The sequence below is a fragment of the Anomaloglossus baeobatrachus genome, chromosome 5 (genome assembly GCF_048569485.1).
Source record: "Anomaloglossus baeobatrachus isolate aAnoBae1 chromosome 5, aAnoBae1.hap1, whole genome shotgun sequence".
NCBI classification, from domain to species: Eukaryota; Metazoa; Chordata; class Amphibia; order Anura; family Aromobatidae; genus Anomaloglossus; species Anomaloglossus baeobatrachus.
The window spans coordinates 323,824,226-323,845,157 of record NC_134357.1 but is presented as its reverse complement, the minus strand read 5'-3'; the positions used below and the strand labels follow the sequence as shown (position 1 = coordinate 323,845,157).

Genomic DNA, 20,932 nt, shown 5'->3' with positions numbered 1-20,932 from the left:
CTGGAAATCAGAGCTGTGCTCCTAGCTCTCGTAGCCTTTCACCACCTGTTGGCGGGCAAGCACATTCGAGTCCAGTCGGACAACGCGACAGCAGTTGCCTACATCAATCACCAGGGTGGGACTCGCAGCCGCCTGGCGATGTTGGAGGTTCAACGCATCCTTCAGTGGACGGAGGACTCCAAGTCCACCATATCCGCAGTCCACATCCCAGGCGTGGAAAACTGGGAGGCAGATTATCTCAGCCGTCAAACCGTGGACAGCGGCGAGTGGGCCCTGCATCCGGCAGTGTTCCGGTCAATCTGCCGCAAGTGGGGCACACCGGAAGTGGATCTAATGGCATCCCGGCACAACAAGGTCCAGGTTTACGTGGCTCGCTCCCACGATCCTCAGGCCTTGGCAGCGGACGCGCTGGTTCAGGATTGGTCCCAGTTCCGTCTGGACTACGTGTTTCCCCCTCTAGCTCTCTTGCCCAGAGTCCTGCGCAAGATCAGAATGGAGGGCCGTCGGGTCACAATCATTGCTCCAGACTGGCCCAGGCGAGCTTGGTACCCAGACCTGCTCCGTCTGTCCGTAGAGGTGCCGTGGCATCTCCCGGACCGCCCAGACCTTCTCTCTCAAGGTCCGTTTTTCCGCCAGCATTCTGCGGCTCTCAGATTGACGGCGCGGCTCTTGAGTCCTGGATCCTGACGGCTTCAGGCATTCCCCCCGAGGTCATCTCCACTATGACTCAGGCTCGGAAGTCTTCCTCGGCCAGGATTTACCACAGGACTTGGAGAATTTTCCTGTCCTGGTGTCGCTCTTCCGGCCATGCTCCTTGGCCTTTTTCCTTGCCGACCATCCTGTCCTTTCTACAGTCCGGTCTGCAGCTAGGACTATCCCTCAATTCCCTCAAGGGACATTGTCTGTCAGTCAGTCAGTCAGTCAGTCAGTGTTCTTCCAGCGGCGTATCGCCCGACTGTCCCAGGTGCGCACCTTCATGCAGGGCGCATCTCACATCATTCCTCCTTACCGGCGGCCTTTAGACCCCTGGGACCTTAATCTGGTCCTCACGGCCTTACAGAAACCCTCCTTTGAGCCTCTTAGGGAGGTTTCTTTGTTTCGACTTTCACAGAAAGTGGTTTTTCTGGTGGCCATAACTTCTCTCAGGAGAGTCTCTGATTTGGCTGCGCTCTCTTCGGAGTCACCCTTTTTGGTTTTTCACCAAGACAAGGTGGTTCTCCGTCCAACTCCGGACTTTCTCCCTAAGGTGGTGTCTTCTTTCCACCTTTAACCAGGACATTTCATTGCCTTCCCTTTGTCCGGCCCCTGTGCATCGCTTTGAGAAAGCGTTGCATACTTTAGATCTGGTGCGGGCGCTCCGGATCTATGTGTCATGCACCGCCGCTCTCAGGCGGTGCACCTCTCTGTTTGTGCTAACCACAGGTCAGCGCAAGGGTCTCTCGGCTTCTAAACCGACTCTGGCTCGTTGGATTAGGTCGGCCATATCCGATGCCTAGCAATGTTCTCAGGTGCCTCCCCCGCCGGGGATTAAGGCGCACTCGACCAGAGCTGTCGGTGCCTCTTGGGCTTTCAGGTACCAGGCTACGGCTCAGCAGGTCTGTCAGGCTGCCACTTGGTCTAGTCTGCACACCTTTTCGAAGCACTACCAAGTGCATGCTCATGCTTCGGCAGATGCGAGCTTGGGCAGACGCATCCTTCAGGCGGCTGTCGCCCATTTGTGAAGCTAGGTTGTGCCTACTTCTCAGTTTTCTGTTTATTTCCCACCCATGGACTGCTTTGAGACGTCCCATGGTCTGGGTCTCCCATAAGGAACGATGAAGAAAAAGAGAATTTTGTTTACCGTAAATTCTTTTTCTTATAGTTCCGACATGGGAGACCCAGCACCCTCCCTGTTGCCTGTTGGCAGTTCTTGTTCCGTGTGTTTCACCGGCTGTTGTTGTAGACAGAGGTTCCGGTTTTTCCGAGTTCTACTCTATCTCTACTTATGGGTGGATGTCCTCCTTCAGCTTTTGCACTGAACTGGTTAGATTGTCATCCAGGGGGTGTATATAGCCCGGAGGGAGGAGCTACATGTTTGAGTGTAGTACTTTGTGTGTCCTCCGGAGGCAGAAGCTATACACCCATGATCTGGTTCTCCCATGTCGGAACTATAAGAAAAAGAATTTACGGTAAGTAAACAAAATTCTCTTTTTCATGACAGGGTGTTGATCCAGGGAACTAGTCTGATTGCCGTAGGTGGAGTCAAAAAGGAATTTTTTTCCCCCATTGGAGTTTGCCACATTTTGGTTTTTTTTTTGCCTTCCTCTGGATCAACATGTTAGGCTACGGGTTGAACTAGATGGACTTAGAGTCTCCTTTCAACCTTAAAAAACGATGGTAATCTTCAGCTTTCATAGTTATCAAAGGGTTTTGTGTTGCAAGGTAGTGTGCAGTATCAGAAAGCTGGGTTTGTGTGCTAGGTCATGAGTCTTCCAGCAGGACAATGACCCCAAATATACTTCAAGAAGCACCCATAAATGGATGGAAACAAAGCACTGGAGAAAGTTCTGAAATGGCTAGCACTAAGTCATGATCTAAACACTACTGAATACCTGTGGAGAGTTGCCAAAATTGCTGTTGGGAGAAGGCACCCTTCAAATATGACAGACCACCCTCAGGCTTCGGAACCTGAAATAAAGAGACCGCCCGCGGCTGGCCTTCCACGGCTATCGGCCATGGCTCCTAGGCGATGGGGCTGCCAATTCTCGAAAGACAGCATTATTACGATTCTTAATAGGATAAGACCAATTCTTAGGGCATTGGTTGTGGTATAACCACCATGGACCAACGCAAGGGTTTGAATAGTGCAGTTACCATTCATTGCTTATTAATAAATAACACCATGTTCAGTGGCATTTTTCTTTTTTTAAACTGAGAGACTCCAAAAAAAAAAAAAACAAACAATGATCCTTGTAGAGAAAAATGTGCTCTTTCTAATATCAGAATTAATATATTTTAGGGGTACCCTTTTTGAGAAATTTGACCTAAAAATAGGTAAAATTCAGTTGTTTAAAGTTTTTCATCATATGTGGGTGTGAATATTTCCACAAATACATATGCTTTGACCGTGATATTGCAGCAGTGCAAAGTCATGTAGATGTTTGGTGCACAGGGCAAAGCACCAGTTACTATTGGTTTTTGGTCTTGAGTTATATATGGGCAAAGTTAGGCATATGCGACACGTTTTACAAGCTACTTTGACACAAAATTGAGGCTGAAGAAGGGAATTTTGTTTACTTACCGTAAATTCCTTTTCTTCTAGCTCCTATTGGGAGACCCAGACAATTGGGGTGTATAGCTTCTGCCTCCGGAGGCCACACAAAGTATTACACTTTAAAAAGTGTAACCCCTCCCCTCTGCCTATACACCCTCCCGTGGACCACGGGCTCCTCAGTTTTGGTGCAAAAGCAGGAAGGAGAAAACTTATAAATTGGTCTAGGGTAAATTCAATCCGAAAGATGTTCGGAGAACTGAAAACCATGAACCAAAAGAACAATTCAACATGAACAACATGTGTACATAAAAGAACAACCAGCCCGAAGGGAACAGGGGCGGGTGCTGGGTCTCCCAATAGGAGCTAGAAGAAAAGGAATTTACGGTAAGTAAACAAAATTCCCTTCTTCTTTGTCGCTCCATTGGGAGACCCAGACAATTGGGACGTCCAAGAGCAGTCCCTGGGTGGGTAAAAGAATACCTCAATAAACAAGAGCCGAAAAAACGGCCCTCTCTTACAGGTGGGCAACCGCCGCCTGAAGGACTCGCCTACCTAGACTGGCGTCTGCCGAAGCATAGGTATGCACTTGATAGTGTTTCGTGAAAGTGTGCAGACTAGACAACGTAGCTGCCTGACACACCTGCTGAGCCATAGCCCGGTGCCGCAATGCCCAGGACGCACCCACGGCTCTGGTAGAATGGGCTTTCAGCCCTGAAGGAATCGGAAGCCCAGAAGAACGGTAGGCTTCGAGAATCGGTTCCTTGATCCACCGAGCCAAGGTTGACTTGGAAGCCTGCGAACCCTTACGCTGGCCAGCGACAAGGACAAAGAGCGCATCTGAACGACGCAGGGGCGCCGTGCGAGACACGTAGAGCCGGAGTGCTCTCACCAGATCCAAAGAGTGCAAATCCTTTTCACATTGGTGAATTGGATTAGGGCAAAATGAAGGCAAGGATATATCCTGATTGAGATGAAAAGGGGATACCACCTTAGGGAGAAATTCCGGGACCGGACGCAGAACCACCTTATCCTGGTGAAACACCAGGAAGGGGGCTTTGCATGACAGCGCTGCAAGCTCAGACACTCTCCGGAGTGATGTGACTGCCACTAGAAAGGCCACCTTCTGCGAAAGACGTGATAGAGAGACATCCCGCAGCGGCTTGAAAGGTGGTTTCTGAAGAGCCGTTAGCACCCTGTTAAGATCCCAGGGTTCCAGCGGACGCTTGTAAGGTGGGACTATGTGGCAAACTCCCTGCAGGAACGTGCGGACCTGCGGAAGCCTGGCTAGGCGCTTTTGAAAAAATACGGAGAGCGCCGATACTTGGCCCTTGAGAGAGCCGAGTGACAAACCCTTGTCCATTCCGGATTGAAGGAATGAAAGAAAAGTGGGTAAGGCAAACGGCCATGGAGGAAAACCGTTATCAGAGCACCAGGATAAGAAGATTTGCCAAGACCTGTAATAGATCTTGGCGGACGTTGGCTTCCTGGCCTGTCTCATAGTGGCAATGACATCCTGAGATAACCCTGAAGACGCTAGGAGCCAGGACTCAATGGCCACACAGTCAGGTTGAGGGCCACAGAATTCAGATGGAAAAACGGGCCTTGTGACAGCAAGTCTGGGCGGTCTGGAAGCGCCCACGGTTGACCCACCGTGAGATGCCACAGATCCGGGTCCCACGACCGCCTCGGCCAGTCTGGAGCGATGAGAATGGCGCGACGGCAGTCGGACCTGATCTTGCGTAACACTCTGGGCAGCATCGCCAGAGGAGGAAACACATAAGGCAGTCGAAACTGCGACCAATCCTGAACTAACGCGTCCGCCGCCAGAGCTCTGTGATCCTGAGACCGTGCCATGAATGCCGGGACTTTCTTGTTGTGCCGTGACGCCATGAGATCGACGTCCGGCGTTCCCCAGCGGTGACAGATCTCTCGAAACACTTCTGGGTGCAGAGACCATTCCCCCGCATCCATGCCCTGACGACTGAGAAAATCTGCTTCCCAGTTTTCTACGCCCGGGATGTGAACTGCGGAGATGGTGGAGGCTGTGGCTTCCACCCACTGCAGAATCCGCCGGACTTCCTGGAAGGCTTGACGACTGCGAGTGCCGCCTTGGTGGTTGATGTATGCGACGGCAGTGGCGTTGTCCGACTGGATATGGATCTGCCTGCCCTCCAGCCACCGATGGAAAGTCAATAGGGCTAGATACACTGCCCTTATCTCCAGAATATTGATCTGAAGGGATGACTCTATCGGAGTCCAGGTTCCCTGAGCCCTGTGGTGGAGAAAAACCGCTCCCCACCCTGACAGGCTCGCGTCCGTGGTGACCACAGCCCAGGTTGGGGGTAGGAAGGATTTTCCCTGCGATAGAGAATTGGGAAGGAGCCACCACTGAAGTGACGTCTTGGTTGCAAGGGAAAGAGAGACGTTCCTGTCGAGGGAAGCCGACCTCCTGTCCCATTTGCGGAGAATGTCCCATTGGAGTGGCCGTAGATGGAATTGCGCGAACAGCACTGCCTCCATAGCTGCAACCATCTTCCCCAGGAAGTGCATGAGGCGCCTTAAGGGGTGTGACTGACTCCGAAGAAGTGATTGCACCCCTGCCTGCAGAGAAAGCTGTTTGTCCCGCGGTAGCTTGACTACCGCTGGCTGTGTATGAAACTCCATCCCGAGGTAAGTCAGTGATTGGGTCGGTGTCAACTTGAATTTTGGGAAGTTGATGATCCACCCGAACTGCTGGAGAGTCGCCAGAGCGACGGTAAGGCTTTGTTGACACGCCACCCGAGAAGGGGCCCTGACTAGGAGATCGTCTATGTAGGGGATCACCGAGTGGCCCTGAGAGTGCAGGACCGCCACGACGGATGCAATGACTTTGGTGAAAACCCGTGGGGCTGTCGCCAGGCCGAAAGGCAATGTCACGAACTGAAGGTGTTCGTCCCCGATGGCGAAACGCAAGAAACGTTGATGTTCGGGTGCGATCGGCACGTGGAGATAAGCATCCTTGATGTCGATCGATGCTAGGAAGTCTCCTTGTGACATCGAGGCGATGACCGAGCGGAGAGATTCCATCCGAAACTGTCTGGTTCTCACATGTCTGTTGAGTAGCTTGAAGTCCAGAACGGGACGGAATGATCCGTCCTTTTTTGGCACCACAAACAAGTTGGAGTAAAAGCCGCGACCACGTTCCTGAGGGGGAACGGGTATCACAACTCCTTCTGTCTTCAGAGCGTCCACTGCCTGAAAAAGTGCGTCGGCCTGAGCGGGGGGCGGAGAGGTTCTGAAGAAACGAGCCGCAGGACGAGAGCTGAACTCTATCCTGTAACCGTGAGTCAGAATGTCTCTCACCCATCGGTCTTGAACATGTGGCCACCAGGCGTCACCAAAGCGGGAGAGCCTGCCACCGACCGAGGATGCGGCTAGGGGAGGCCGAGAGTCATGAGGAGGCCGTCTTGGAGGCAGTGCCTCCTGCGGCCTTTTGGGGGCGTGACTTGGACCGCCACGCATAGGAGTTCCTCTGGCCTTTCTCCGGCCTGCTGGACGAAGAGGATTGGGGCCTGGCGGAGGGACGAAAGGACCGAAACCTCGATTGTATTTTTCGTTGCTGAGGTCTCTTAGGTTTGGACTGGGGTAAGGAGGAGTCCTTTCCCTTGGATTCCTTAATAATCTCATCCAATCGTTCGCCAAACAAACGGTTGCCAGAAAACGGCAAACCGGTTAAGAACCTCTTAGAGGCCGAGTCTGCCTTCCATTCGCGCAGCCACATGGCCCTGCGGACTGCCACAGAGTTAGCGGATGCTACCGCTGTACGGCTAGCAGAGTCCAGGACGGCGTTCATGGCGTAGGACGAAAAAGCCGACGCCTGAAAAGTCAAAGACGCAACTTGCGGAGCAGAGGTACGTGTGACCGCATTAATCTCAGACAGACAAGCTGAGATAGCTTGGAGTGCCCACACGGCTGCAAAGGCCGGGGCAAAAGACGCGCCCGTGGCCTCATAGATGGACTTCACCAGGAGCTCTATCTGCCTGTCAGTGGCATCCTTTAGCGATGAGCCATCTGCAACCGATACCACGGATCTAGCCGCCAATCTTGAGACTGGAGGATCCACCTTGGGACAGTGAGCCCAACCCTTAACGACTTCAGATGGGAAGGGGTAACGCGTGTCAGTGAGGCGCTTAGTAAAGCGCTTGTCCGGGACCGCTCTGGGCTTCTGGACAGCGTCTCTGAAGTTAGTGATCGAAAAACGCACTGCGTGTACGTTTGGGGAACCGAAACTGGTGTTTCTCCTGCTGAGACGCCGACTCCTCTACAGTAGGAGGCGGGGGAGAGAGATCCAACACCTGGTTGATGGACGAGATAAGATCATTCACTAAGGCGTCCCCTTCAGGTGTATCAAGGTTAAGGGCGACGTCAGGGTCAGAGCCCTGAGCTGCGACGTCCGCCTCGTCCTCCAGAGAGTCCTCAAGCTGGGAACCCGAGCAGCGTGAAGAAGTCGGGGAAGATTCCCAGCAAGCCCGCTTAGCCGGTCTAGGACTGTGGTCCGGGCAGGAGTCCTCCGCCTGAGACCTAGGGGCCAACCTGGGAGCGCGCTGCGGTGCGGACCGAGAGGGGCCTGGAGGCGACGAGCCAACAGGGGCCGGGGCCTGTGAAAGGACCGGTCTGGACTGCAAAGCTTCTAGCAGCTTGGCAGACCATTTGTCCATAGACTGAGCCATGGATTGTGAAAGTGACTCAGAGAGTTTCTCAGCAAAAGAGGCGAACTCTGTCCCTGCCGCCTGGACAGGGGGAGCAGGGGGGTCTACATGAGCCGAGGGGCCCACTAGTGACCGAGGCTCCGGCTGAGCAAGCGAAACAGGGGTCGAGCATTGCTCACAGTGAGGGTAGGTGGAACCCGCAGGTAACATAGCCCCACAAGAGGTACAGGCCGCAAAAAAACCCTGTGCCTTAACAGCTTTGCTCCTTGTGGACGACATGCTGTTGTCTCCTAGGAGAGTGATCACTGAGGGTATATGGGAAAAAAAGGGGTATACAACCCGACCGAACAGATATATATATATATACATATATATACACGTATCTATTCCGGCACCCTAGGGGGACCAGCACCGGGTGACCGGTGTGGCTTACCGACCGCTAACAAGCGGAGTGTGTCCTCCAGATTCCCTGTCTTAGGTCCCCCGGAGCTGCAGAGCTGTTCACTGAGAATCCTCCACCGGAAGAATGCCAAAAAATGGCTGCCGGAGCTCTCAGGGGAGGAGTGGAGCCGTGGGCGGCGCCAGGAAAGTGCGGGAATCTGGGGTCCCCACAGTGATCAGTGAGGGGGGAGGAAACATGCAGGATGCTCCAGCCCTCACATCCGACGTCGGGTCGGTAATCCCACCCTTACCCCTGACAGGCAGGTCCGGGGGCGGGATTTTTGCGACTAGGCCGCGATGAAGCCGGGGACTAAATTTGAGACCGCGCCCGACAAGCAGGCACGGTCGGCGCGGAAGTCCACCCGGCCTTCTCAATTCAGCAGCTGCCGCAGCTTCCGGGAACAAGGTGCGCTCCCTGCACAGTCCCCAATGGGGACACAGAGTACCTTTGAGTTGCAGGGCCCGGTCCCTGAGGTTGAATAGGCTCCGGTCCGGCAGGTTCCCACAGGGGCTGCGGAGGGAGCACGGTCCCAGTAAATGGATGACCGCTTAGGATCCCACTTCTCCCAGAGCCGCTAAGGGATGAAGGAGACGGCATGTGGCTCCAGCCTTTGTACCCGCAATGGGTACTTCAACCTTAACAACACCGCCGACGTAGTGGGGTGAGAAGGGAACATGCCGGGGGCCCCTCTTTTCTTCCAACCGACATAACTAATATGAGAATGCATGAGTGGATGTGTGCCTCCTTCCACACAAAGCATAAAACTGAGGAGCCCGTGGTCCACGGGAGGGTGTATAGGCAGAGGGGAGGGGTTACACTTTTTAAAGTGTAATACTTTGTGTGGCCTCCGGAGGCAGAAGCTATACACCCCAATTGTCTGGGTCTCCCAATGGAGCGACAAAGAAATATTGTTTTGTCATAGTCGGTAATAATTTTATCGTGTTTAGCAGCAAAAGTTGAGCTAGTATGCCAAATTTCAGCATCATAGCCAGTATAGAACTCTAATGGCTATGTGCCAAAGTTTGCAAAATCCTCTTAGCTGAAGCCGCAGGCTTGGTGGACCCTCCAGTGAAAGGTCAACAGTGCCCAATGTATTTGAGATCTGGCCCTAAAAATTTACAGAACCTCTTTTCAAACATACATGTACACCCTTATAAATTTTCAGCAAAATCAGAGAAGATAGAGTGGGGACCACTCGTCCACTTGACATGGAATGACCCAAATCTGAAATACTGGGAGAATGTAGTCTGGTCAGATGAGACCAAAATATGTTTAGAGGCCAAAAAAACAAGGTTTGACAATTCAGCAAAACGATGACCCCAAACACACAGACAAGGAAATGCTCAATTGTTTTCAAATAAAATAAAGCTGCTAGAATGGCCAAGCCACTCACCAGCAAGTGTATGTAAGGAGCGCTCAGCGTTCATAAGGGCCCAGGAAACCTCCAGTATTTAAAGTGAGTGTGTGTGTGTGTGTGTGTAAGAATGAGCCAAAATTCTCATTATAACACATCACTAAAATTTATGGACATTATGATTTGATGTCTTTGTGTGGATTGGATGGGTTGCTACCAGCATCAGGTGAGAAATTCATCTCAATAGCACCTTTAGAAATATATTTACTTAGAATATTGGTTCAATACTTATTTCACCTGCTGTATAAAACTCCAGCCACACTTAGTGTTAGGCCAGTGTCCCACTTGCGATTGCCTCGCATGTATCTCACGGTGCATCACCTGTCACGGACTCACTCTCCTCACAGGAGCATCTCAACTGCATCTGCAACAAACCCGCTCCTGTGAGCAGAGCGAGTCCGGGCCTGGTGATGCACCGCGAAACTTACACGAGATACATGTGAGGCAATCACAAGTGGGACACTGGCCTTAGGCTGGAATCACACGAACATATGAAAAAAATTGTCCCATTCTCATCCAGGAGTGTATGATTATTTTTTTCCCTCATTTTGTCGTCCATGTCCTGTCTTTTTTTTCTCTCTGCAGCTGTCATTTACAGTGTTCTGTGCTACAGGATAGTAAGAATGTCTGGTTTTTATGGATACACTAGGATGGTCCGTGTGACGTCAGTTTTTTTTTTTTTTTCTCACACCCATTGTCAAGATTCGCACAATTTTGGCAACAAGTCGCAACATATTGCGACTCTTCTCTCATCCAGAATCTGGATGAGAATAAAAGCTGACCAACTGCTCTGCCTCATTGTGTAATATTGGTCCGAGTGCAATGAGAGATTTTCTCACATTGCACTCGTCCGATCCATACACTTGTGTGAACATACCATTAGGCTGTAGTCACACTTGCAAGTGATTCGTGGGAGATCGCTCTGCATTACCCAGACCAGCTACTGACTGGCAGGAGCAGGTCAGCTACATAGAAATACAGTGAAACCATGGATTAACCCTAGAATGCATACCTGGGGTCTCGCAGGCCTGCTAGATCACTTGTTTTCTATGGTTGTGCGTTCTAGGGTTAAGAGTAACTTGGCTTGAGAGCGTTTTGCAAGACAAGCAAAGCTTTTTACAAATTTGTAACTAAGAGCAATGCTTTGGAAGAAGAGCAGATACTCACCGTGCACACTTCTGGATCAGTGCTTTCACCACGCTCTGGAGGTGACTCTGTACATATGTACTGTATATGTTATACCTTTGTACAGTATATACTATATAACATGTCTATCAATTTGCATTTGTGGATACAGTATTGTACTCTTGGCTAACCAGTACAGCATATTGCTTGTCCTGTACCTCTCACACCAACAATTTTATTGTAAACTGAAGTGTTTTTTTTACTGTACAGTGTTTTGTATTCATGTACTGTAATAATTTTATGAGAATACAGTACATTTTGTAGTAATTATTTGTGTTGTGGAACCAACTGTCTGTTTCAATTATTTCCTATGGGAAAATTCTAAGAGATCCAAGTATCTTGGTTTAAGATTGCATTCCTGTAACAAATTATGCTCGTAATCCAAGGTTCCACTGTACATGCCGCTGTCCTGCTGCTGTCAGAAGAGCTGGCAGCCAGTCCGGGCAGTGTAATGCGATCCTCGCACAAGTCACATGCAAATGTGACTCCAGGAGATAAAATTTTAATCTAGATTTTGCCCAAAACAAGAAGGCTCATATCCCTCTGCTTATACGCAACTTCATGCGATGTTGCACTGCTTCTTTTGGAATACTCCACCACACTCCTGGGAAATTTCATGCTACTAAGCCAACCACCAGAATACACAATTTGTGCCTATAACTAGCACCTTCTCTCTCTCAACACCTTGGGAAAACAGTGTTAATATATTCACGCCTTTTTTTTTTTTTTTTTAAAAAAGTTCTTGTCGTTTGCCCATTATAAGACTAGGGGCCACATCCACTCTGCAGGTCCAGTTCTGTCTCATGAAATCTTACAGGTCGCAGTGGTCATTTGCATTGTACTAGTTCTGTCACTGAAGCGGTGATAACAGATCTGGAGCAGCGGAAGAGCGAGGGAGAGAAGAAAAAAAAAAAAAACACACATACCCACACCCGATTCTAGAATTCATAGGTAAATTGGTATTCCACAACAAACAAAAGTATAGTTTAATTGTTTATTAAAAACTCAATTTACATAGAAAAAAATAAAAAATAAAACAATATTTAACCAACAGTTCAAAGAGGAGGACTGTCAGGGAGGTATGACAGCTGACTGGAAGGAAGCAGCAGGAATCAGGGTCTGGTTGGCCTCATCCCAGGAGGTGGGGGACCTTCGAGAAAAATAAAAATATTAAAAAGCAGAAATTTACACGTGAAGATATGTAATCTTTGCAGCAAACCCATCAGCAGATTTTACAATACAATCTGTATACATTACACAGATCAGAATGGTTGAATAATCTTAAAAAATAAAAAAAATGAGCAGTTTTATGGATTCCCCTTTAAATCAGTAGTAAAAGTGAGATGAGCAATATTGTAATGTTTCTTCTAAGTCTAGTTCTTTCTCCTCCCGGATAGTCATGCACTGGTGAGATCTGTATTCAGACATTTGTAGCTTAAAGAGGCAGATGACCGCTTCTAAGCCTTAGGTGAGGGGAGATTGTAGGAACAGAACAGAAATTCACCTGACAGTAACAATAAGCTCAATCTATCCAAATTTGCAGTGTCCTCCCTGCTGCTCTCACTGCTGAGTACAAGCTGCAGTAGTCAGGCCAGGTGGAGAGTCAATAAGCCTCCGGAGAACTAAATATCTGGACTCAGGAAGTGCTTATTATAACAAGGATTATACAGTCATCGTGGACATTGATTTAAGTGGAATCCACCAAACCTGGTCTAAGTCATGGAAATAATGTAACTAGTTTACATTGCAAAAACTTGTGACTTTCACTTTAAGGGACTGTCAGCACAGAATGACTGTTCAAACCAAGTACAGGAGCTTGGTGAATCATTGTGGGTCAAATATTTAAGTGCGCTTTCCCATCCATCATTGCTCTATGTTGCCAGAACTGTCAAAGAGAAGGGGTTGGGGTGAAGAGCGTGAATGCAATTAGGTGGAAAGGTGCACAACCATGATTCATTGAGCGCCTGTATTTTGTTAGGACAGTCATTCTGTGCTGACAGAGGCCCTTCAAAATTTTATCAAGCTGGAGGAGCGGACTGCCCTCTGCCTCCATGCTTCCTGGGGGAGGGGGTGAGCTCCCACTTCCATAGTTTGAACCAGCATAGCTGCACTGTTGACACAAACTGCACTCTTTGGATAAGAGTGACTGAAGTTGGCTGGAACAGGACTTAGGGGTACTTCACACACAGCGAGATCGCTGCTTAGTCAAGTTTTTTTGTGACCTCATTAGCGATCTCGCTGTATGTGACACTGAGCAGCGATCTGGCCCCTGCTGTGAGATCGCTGCTCGTTACACACAGTGCTGGTTCGTTTTTTTATTGTTACTCTCCCGCTGATAAGCACACATCGCTGTGTGTGACAGCGAGAGAGCAACAATCCTGAATGTGCAGGGAGCAGGAGCCGGCGTCTGACAGCCTGCGGTAAGCTGTAACCAAGGTAAACATCGGGTAACCAAGGTGGTTACCCGATATTTACCTTCGTTACCAGCCTCTGCAGCTCTCACGCTGCCAGTGTCTGCTCCTGCTCCCTGCACACGCTAAGTTAAGCGGTGTGAGCTGGTAACTAAGGTAAACATCGGGTAACCATACCCGATGTTTACCTTAGTTACCAGTGTCCGCAGCTCCGTGCAAGCGCAGCGTCGCTTGCACGTCGCTACTGGCTGGGGGCTGGTCACTGGTGAGATCTGCCTGTTTGACAGCTCACCAGCGACCATGTAGCGATGCAGCAGCGATCCTGACCAGGTCAGATCGCTGGTCGGATCACTGCTGCATCGCTAAAGTGTGAAGGTACCCTTAGTGTGCGCTTCAGCAACTCCTGCCGCTGCAGATAGTGCTGTGTTAGCAGATCTACAGACAAGAGCTAGCCAGCACTACATACAATTAACCATTGTGGATAAACTGCAGGAGCCGGTAACCTTGGCAACGTATAAGTCCCTATTGTTGAAATTTATACAAATTGCAATTTTATCCACTTCTAAGCATAGCTCTTAACATTTTATAAAGCTTAGACTAACAAGTGCTGAAGTTTCCACCCAAAAGCCCTCAGTGTCTGAGATCCCCATGACACCTCTGGTTTGCCACATCCATGTCATTAGTGACTAGAAAACCATTCCTATAGTTTTAGTACATAGCAAATATAATGTAGTAGACAAGTCTTACCTCGCATTCCAGGAGGTGGCGGCCTCATGCCTGGTGGTGGCATTCCCATAGGGCCTCCCCTGCCTGGGGGCATGCCCATCGGTGGACCCATTGGTGGCCTCATGCCTGGTGGGGGTCCCATCATGCCTACAATGAGACAGCCAAGTGAGAAACACAAACCAGACATGCAATATGTTTATAATGCAGAAGAGATCTCAGTGCAATCCTGCGTGAAGTATTCATCAGAATAGTCAGACTGGATTTTCATCATCGATCTGCCCAACGAAAGAAAGACATGCAACTGCTGTTACCTGGAGGTGGTGCTCCCCTGCCCATCGGTGGTGGTGGTCCTCCCCGGCCTCCTGCAGCATACTGTGTGGGGGCACCAGCAATACTAGCTGTGGCAGCGGCTGCTGCAGCAACATTACCACGGCTCTGAGGAGTCATTACCTGTAGAACGACAGATGCCATGTAACCAATTAATGTGAGAAATCCTAATCAAAGTGGTTACCAAACTTATAACCGTGTGACCCCACTGCTGGGATCTTCACTAATGGCAAGATGCTAGGCCAGTGTCCACCAACTGAATGGTGCCATATCACTGAGGCTAATTTTCACACAGTTTCTTTTCCATCAGGCATAATTCGGAAAAAACGGGTAAAACTGATCTGGCGCCGGATCCATTTTATCCCCATTGATTTGTATTAGCGCCGGATTGTGTATGATGGCCTTGCGTTGCATCCGGCTTTTGCCGGATCCGTCATAATTGCCTAAAGCGGCGGCCGGAGGGAACGTATCTTGTAACTTTTTTTTGTCCGGCAAAAAAAAAAAAAAAAAAAAAAAGAAAGATCGGGCACATCAGTTTTTGCATATTCTGCGCCGGATCCGTTGCATCAGGCACACGCCGGATTGTGCCTGATGCCAAAAACTGATGTGTGAAATTAGCCTAAGTATACATGACTGAAATCCATGTCAGTCCCTTTGCATGACACCACTCAAATGAGAGGCTTTACCAACACTAAACCCCTTTATGAACTTTGGAACCAAACAATATTGCATTTGGGTTTTGGAAAGCCCCTATAAAGCCAAAACACTGGCGATGTACAACATAATGACCATTAAAGGGAACCTGTCAGTTAATAAATGCTGCCGAGACTACAGCCAGCACAACCTCAGCCAGATATGGCTTTGGTCCCCCCTCTACACGAACCCCACAACTCTACAAAATGCCCAACAATTAAAGAAAGGACATTTAAAGTGCCAAGGCAGAGGAAACTAGTCTGACATAGCGAGCATCTCCCTAGCTGACTGACAGGGCTCTCCTAAGTATGTATATTCAGCCTCATGTAGAGTAATCCCGATTCTTCCAGAATTAGTACAAAATCCTTATTTCTTCAGGGTTTTATTAGATTCAAAAAGGTACAATAAAAAAGTCCACACACATGAAAAACAACACATTTCAGCTACAATATCAGACAGCCTGTCTCAAGACCTGACCGTTGTGTTTTTCATGTGTATTAATTATTATTATTATTTAGTTATTTATAGAGCAGCATTGATTCCATGGTGCTGTACATGAGAAGGGGTTACATACAGAATACATATATAAGTTACAATAGACAGACTAGTACAGAGGGAAGAGGGCCCTGCCCTTGCGGGCTTACATTCTATAGGATTATGGGGAGGAGACAGTAGGTGGGGTGGTGGTCGGGCGGCAGCAATGTGTACATACGGACTTTTATTCTACCTTTGAATCTAATAAAACCCTGAAGAAATAAGGATTTTGTACCAATTCTGGAAGAATCGGGATAAGGCTGCTTTCACACATCCGGCTTGAGCTGTGCGGCTCAATCCGGCTGTGCAAGCTATGCAACGGATGCGGTGAAAACACTGCATCCTTTGCATAAGTTTTTCCCATGCGGCCCGTCCGGTTTTAGTGTGAACCCAGCTTTACTCTACATGAGGCTGATTGCTACTAACAGACTCATCCAGTGTGATGTCTGATACCACGGAGCCGAACTGCAGACCAGATCCATACAAGAACCATTGAGATCTTACATATGCTTATAAAGACCTGGGAAAGGTGAGCAATACTGATTGTTAGTATTGCAATTATATTTATACCCCTACACTGACATCTGAGCCTGCTTTTTTCCCCTTTTCTCTCCATTAGAGTCCTCATTTATTACAAGTATATATTAGGATATAGCCATCAACTAAAGTGTTGCGGGGAAAAGCCAGCCAGAGGGCAGCACCAGACTAGTCATCTTATCACCTATGGTTCCCAGCCTGATCTTTAAACAGTATTGTCTGAAACACCAGAGCATTTCAGAGGAGAGAAAGGAAATCCCACACCATGGCTGTCTGCAGTCATCCAGGCTCTGACTGCTGCCGCCTGTGGTTTGGGCAGCATACATCCACTGAAGGATTCTCATAAGTCTGCCAGTGCTCAACTAATTCTCAGGATCATGTATTATTTTTTGGGCCTCTATGTCAGACAATGCAGTCCTCATCCCACTACTGTGGACCTACATCCAGGAGTATATAGCAATGCTCCACATAAGCATTGATGTCTAACTACATCAACCATTTACACAATGTTAATGGATGCAACACCCCCCCATCCACCCGATACAAGGAAAACCACCAACCAAAGCTCAATATTTACTGTAGAGACTTCACAGCTTAAACTCACCTGTTGGGATGGGCCTCCAACGCCCCTCACTGGTCCAGCTAAGCCAGCAGGTGCTTGTGGCATAGGAGCACCAGCAGGAACACCTCTGCCAGCTGCACGGCCAACGCCTGGTCCACCAGCTGCTCCAGCCAATGGTACCCTTGCAATGCCAGTCTGCATTAAAAATTATACGGCATGATTACTACATGAACAGCTTGTCATTAAGTATCACAGCTACGCATGTCACAAAGTCTCACGTCTTTAGGAGGTGGTCCCTCAACTGTCATGGACACCAGGTTCTCTCCACGCAGTAAGACCAGGCCCAGCACCCTCTTCTCCTCACGTTCTGGCTGTTTGGAATTCTTGGGCCTGAGAAGACAGTACAGTTGCAGTATAGGTGGATATGTGCTTGCGCAGTAAGTGCCAGCGCTCCTCTGCTCACCACTTACTTGATCTTCCTGAACTCATCACAGTCGCAGAGAATAAGGTTCATGTGTTTGTCAAAAGCTTTAAAGGTTCCAATAAAGATGCGGCCATCCTGCAGAATGCAGCGCATCCTGTAGTCAATGTGCTGCAGCATCTTGCTGCTTTTCCCCACCGTCTAAGAGAAAATAGATAAACCAGATTACCAAGAGCATGCCCTTTAATAAAATACATTTAGGCTATGTGCGCATGTGTGCGTATTTCATGCAGTTACGCTGCGATCTGCAGCACAGCGTAACTGCATGCATCCTGCGTCCCCAGCAATCTATGAAGATTATGCAGGAGCCGTGCGCACGTGGCATATTAGAGTGCAGCGCTTCGGCTGCTGCTCAAAGCACGCGTCCTAAGAAGTGACGTGTCACTTATTCCGTGCGCTCTGCCTGCATCCCCCGCCCTGTCTATGGGAGGAGCTGCAGGCAGAGCGCATGGAATCGGGTTTTTTTTTTCACAACGGACTCTTTCTGCAGCGATTTGAAAGCGCACGTGTGTTCAGATCGCTGCAGAAATTTCTGCAGGGCCAGTACACAACGTGTGCACATAGCCTAACAGGTGGTCCATGCTAGTTCCCAGAGTCACACGCTGGCTACTCGACATATTCCAAAGCAATCAATCAAGTGCTGGCTTTATTTCTGGGTACTTGAAGTTGTGCCTGAATTTTCTGTGATGTCGCATTACACCAGTGTCTCAAAATGGGTGGAGAGGACAGGACACCACAGCTTGTCTAATTCATGAGGAGCTGTCAGAATGGTCACTCCAGTACCTGACACCACTCGTGATCTGCTCCAAATTTATGAAGAAACGTGCACCTCTTCATGAATCAGGAGCATGTGACTCCAGTACATCCCCTCATCACCACCAGCAAGAACCACCAAGTCTCAATGACTGATGTACTAAGGTGGAAGATACACAGAAAACTGAAGGTGCACTTGTGTCCCCAATCATCCTGATGACCTGGGGCACAGCTGGCACCTGGAGAGGACTATTGTGATTGCTTTTGGGACTAAATAACAGTGATGGAAGGAAGCACTGTATGGATGTTGGTAAATGCACCCAACTGGGCTCTTATATACAGGATCCTAACATGCTGCACATAAGAGCGCATGCCACTGTGTACAACACACTTTATAATACTCACCTAAAGCTGCGGTGGAAGTGGCTCAGATGGGCGTCTTCGTCCTCCAGTGCCGGCACCACCTCTTTCGGCCATCTTTGTCGCCGCCTCCGACGTCACAGTAGCCGGCATTAAAGGTCATGAGCAGGGCAGATCAAAGTATTGTAGTGCGCATGCGCAGGACAAGCTAGTGTGTATGACATAAGACACGTCATGCACCCAGGCTTCAGGAAGACGAAGATGGCCGAAAGACGAGGCGCCGAAGAACAGACACCCATCTGAGTGACATCCACCGCAGCGACCGGTTTAGGTAAGTATTATAAAGTGTTTCACACAGCGTTCTGGGCTCTTATATACAGCATGTTAGAATGCTGTATATAAGAGCCCAGTGATGGTGCTGCAGATTATAGGGCAAAAAAACTGGTGACCGGTTCCCTTTATCAAAAATGGCTTGCACCAGCCAAGAAGCTATTAATGATATTGGCATATCCTTCAGCTGCTATGCAAACAGACGAATCTGACCCCCCCAAGTTGTGTTTTTTTCTGACAAGAACTGTGCATACCATCCACTAATCTGCTTCCCCAGTTTCTGGGCAGGGAGCACACAGATGTGGCTGCCAGTCATTGCCCACAGCAGTTACATGACCCCCACTAGCAGACATGCGAAGCCGGGAATCGTTGGCCTCAGTGGTGGAGGGATTGTGGGCAGAAATTGGCTGCAGGCTCCAAACACAGCACAAAGACGACCAAGGGCCACCATGGAAGGTTTAGGACGGGGGTGGGGAGAGGGTTGTTCAGGGAACCAGCACTAGAGGTGGTGGGGGAGGGGGGCTGTGATCTCCTGCCTGCACTACTGTAACAAGGCAGGGCCGCATAGCGAGCTCAGGCCCCCGGTACACGTGGTCATTATCTTGTATGGGCAGTGTAGCGTGTGCCAGGACGAGAGGTTCCCGCCGCCATTACTACAGCGGAGGGTCCGGTACAATAGGCGGCAGCGGGAACCAGTGTTCTTGTGATAAGCCTCATCCCGCAAACGTAAATACAGCCACTGTCCTCCCGGGAGCCGCTGGCCACATCCGTCCGGACGATACTCACCATGACTGCACCGTGGATGCCGCGGATTCACGGCAGATACGGGGAATGAAAAAAAAATTGCGCCAGGGAGACGCTGTGAGGCGGCGCTCTATATACCGGAAGTCGTGCTGCCGCCGGAAGCCGCTCGAGCGATGTAGGTACAATAGAGCGAGGCTGAATAACACTTCCGGAATAGCGCCCTCTACCGGCAGCCGTGCGCACTGCAGGTATCCCAGGAATACACAAGCTCATACATGGTGGAGCCAGAAATATAAAGGAGCCAGGAATATAAAGGAGCTGCCCAGTGCTAGGGCCACTCAAGGATGAAGAGCTCTCCGAAAATCAGAGGGCACTCAGCTATTCAAGTCTATGGGTCTGTGAAAAAATCGGATGGCACAAGGAGGACATCCGAACTCGGTCCGCTTATCATGGACTGACAGACTGGAAAAGGTGGAGACAGATTTTTTTTATTTTTTTTTTATTTTATGTCTTTGAGTTAAAAACAAGCATGACGGAACTTGCTAAATATCTTTGATTCTTCATCACTTGCTTATAAGTGAAGTGCAGCTACAAGAGAGGATGGACCGGAGCTGGAGCTGCAACAAACAACAAATGACAGACCGGAGTTGGAGCTGCAACAAATGACAGACCGGATTTGGAGCTGCAACAAAGGATGGACCGGAGTTGCGGCTGCAACAAAGGATGGACCGGAGTTGGAGCTGCAACGAAGGATGGACCGGAGTTGGGGCTGCAACAAAGAACCGACCGGAGTTGGGGCTGCAATAAAGAACGGACCGGAGTTGGGGCTGCAACGAAGGACGGACCGGAGTTGGAGCTGCAACGAAGGACGGACCGGAGTTGGAGCTGCAACGAAGGACGGACCGGAGTTGGAGCTGCAACGAAGGACGGACCGGAGTTGGAGCTGCAACGAAGGACGGACCGGAGTTGGAGCTGCAACAAAGGACGGACCGGAGTTGGAGCTGCAACAAAGGACGGACCGGAGTTGGAGCTGCAACAAAGGACGGACCGGAGTTGGAGCTGCAACAAAGGACGGACTGGAGTTGGAGCTGCAACAAAGGACGGACCGGAGTTGGAGCTGCAACAAAGGACGGACCGGAGTTGGAGCTGCAACAAAGGACGGACCGGAGTTGGAGCTGCAACAAAGGACGGACCGGAGTTGGAGCTGCAACAAAGGATGGACCGGAGTTGGGGCTGCAACAAAGGACGGACCCAAGTTAGAGCTGGCGCCACAGACCTCTTTGCTTATCTATAGTACACGCACATGTGCAGATTTAGACATTTTGTTTTGGATACATGTGAATTGCTTGTGTATTGTGCTTTTCTACAGATATTGATCTGCACAGGTTAAAATCAGCAACATATTATAGCTACCAAACCAAGCAGTAAGACAGCAGCCTTGGCACACCGTGCACAGCAGCACCTACCCAGAGGCGTATTACAATAGGGGCAG

The 20,932-nt window shown here is 49.6% G+C and overlaps 1 protein-coding gene across 1 annotated transcript; it reads right to left on the bottom strand.

The window, feature by feature from the left end:
- Positions 1 to 11,962: 11,962 nt before the first annotated feature.
- SNRPB (small nuclear ribonucleoprotein polypeptides B and B1) lies at positions 11,963 to 19,603 on the bottom strand. The gene is made up of 7 exons (XM_075349777.1): positions 19,483 to 19,603; positions 17,243 to 17,394; positions 17,051 to 17,162; positions 16,815 to 16,967; positions 14,431 to 14,569; positions 14,141 to 14,266; positions 11,963 to 12,132 (listed from the first exon to the last, which is right to left on the bottom strand). The coding sequence occupies exons 1-7, from the start codon at positions 19,483 to 19,485 to the stop codon at positions 12,095 to 12,097; spliced, it is 723 nt and encodes a 240-aa protein (XP_075205892.1). The 5' UTR covers positions 19,486 to 19,603; the 3' UTR covers positions 11,963 to 12,094.
- Positions 19,604 to 20,932: the final 1,329 nt, after the last annotated feature.

Excerpts from the sequence above, each read along its gene's own strand:
- SNRPB (XM_075349777.1), bottom strand. Across the intron at positions 17,163-17,242 it reads GATGAGTTCAGGAAGATCAA|GCCCAAGAATTCCAAACAGC; the intron begins GTAAGTGGTGAG and ends CTGTCTTCTCAG. Across the intron at positions 16,968-17,050 it reads AGGGACCACCTCCTAAAGAC|ACTGGCATTGCAAGGGTACC; the intron begins GTGAGACTTTGT and ends TTTTTAATGCAG.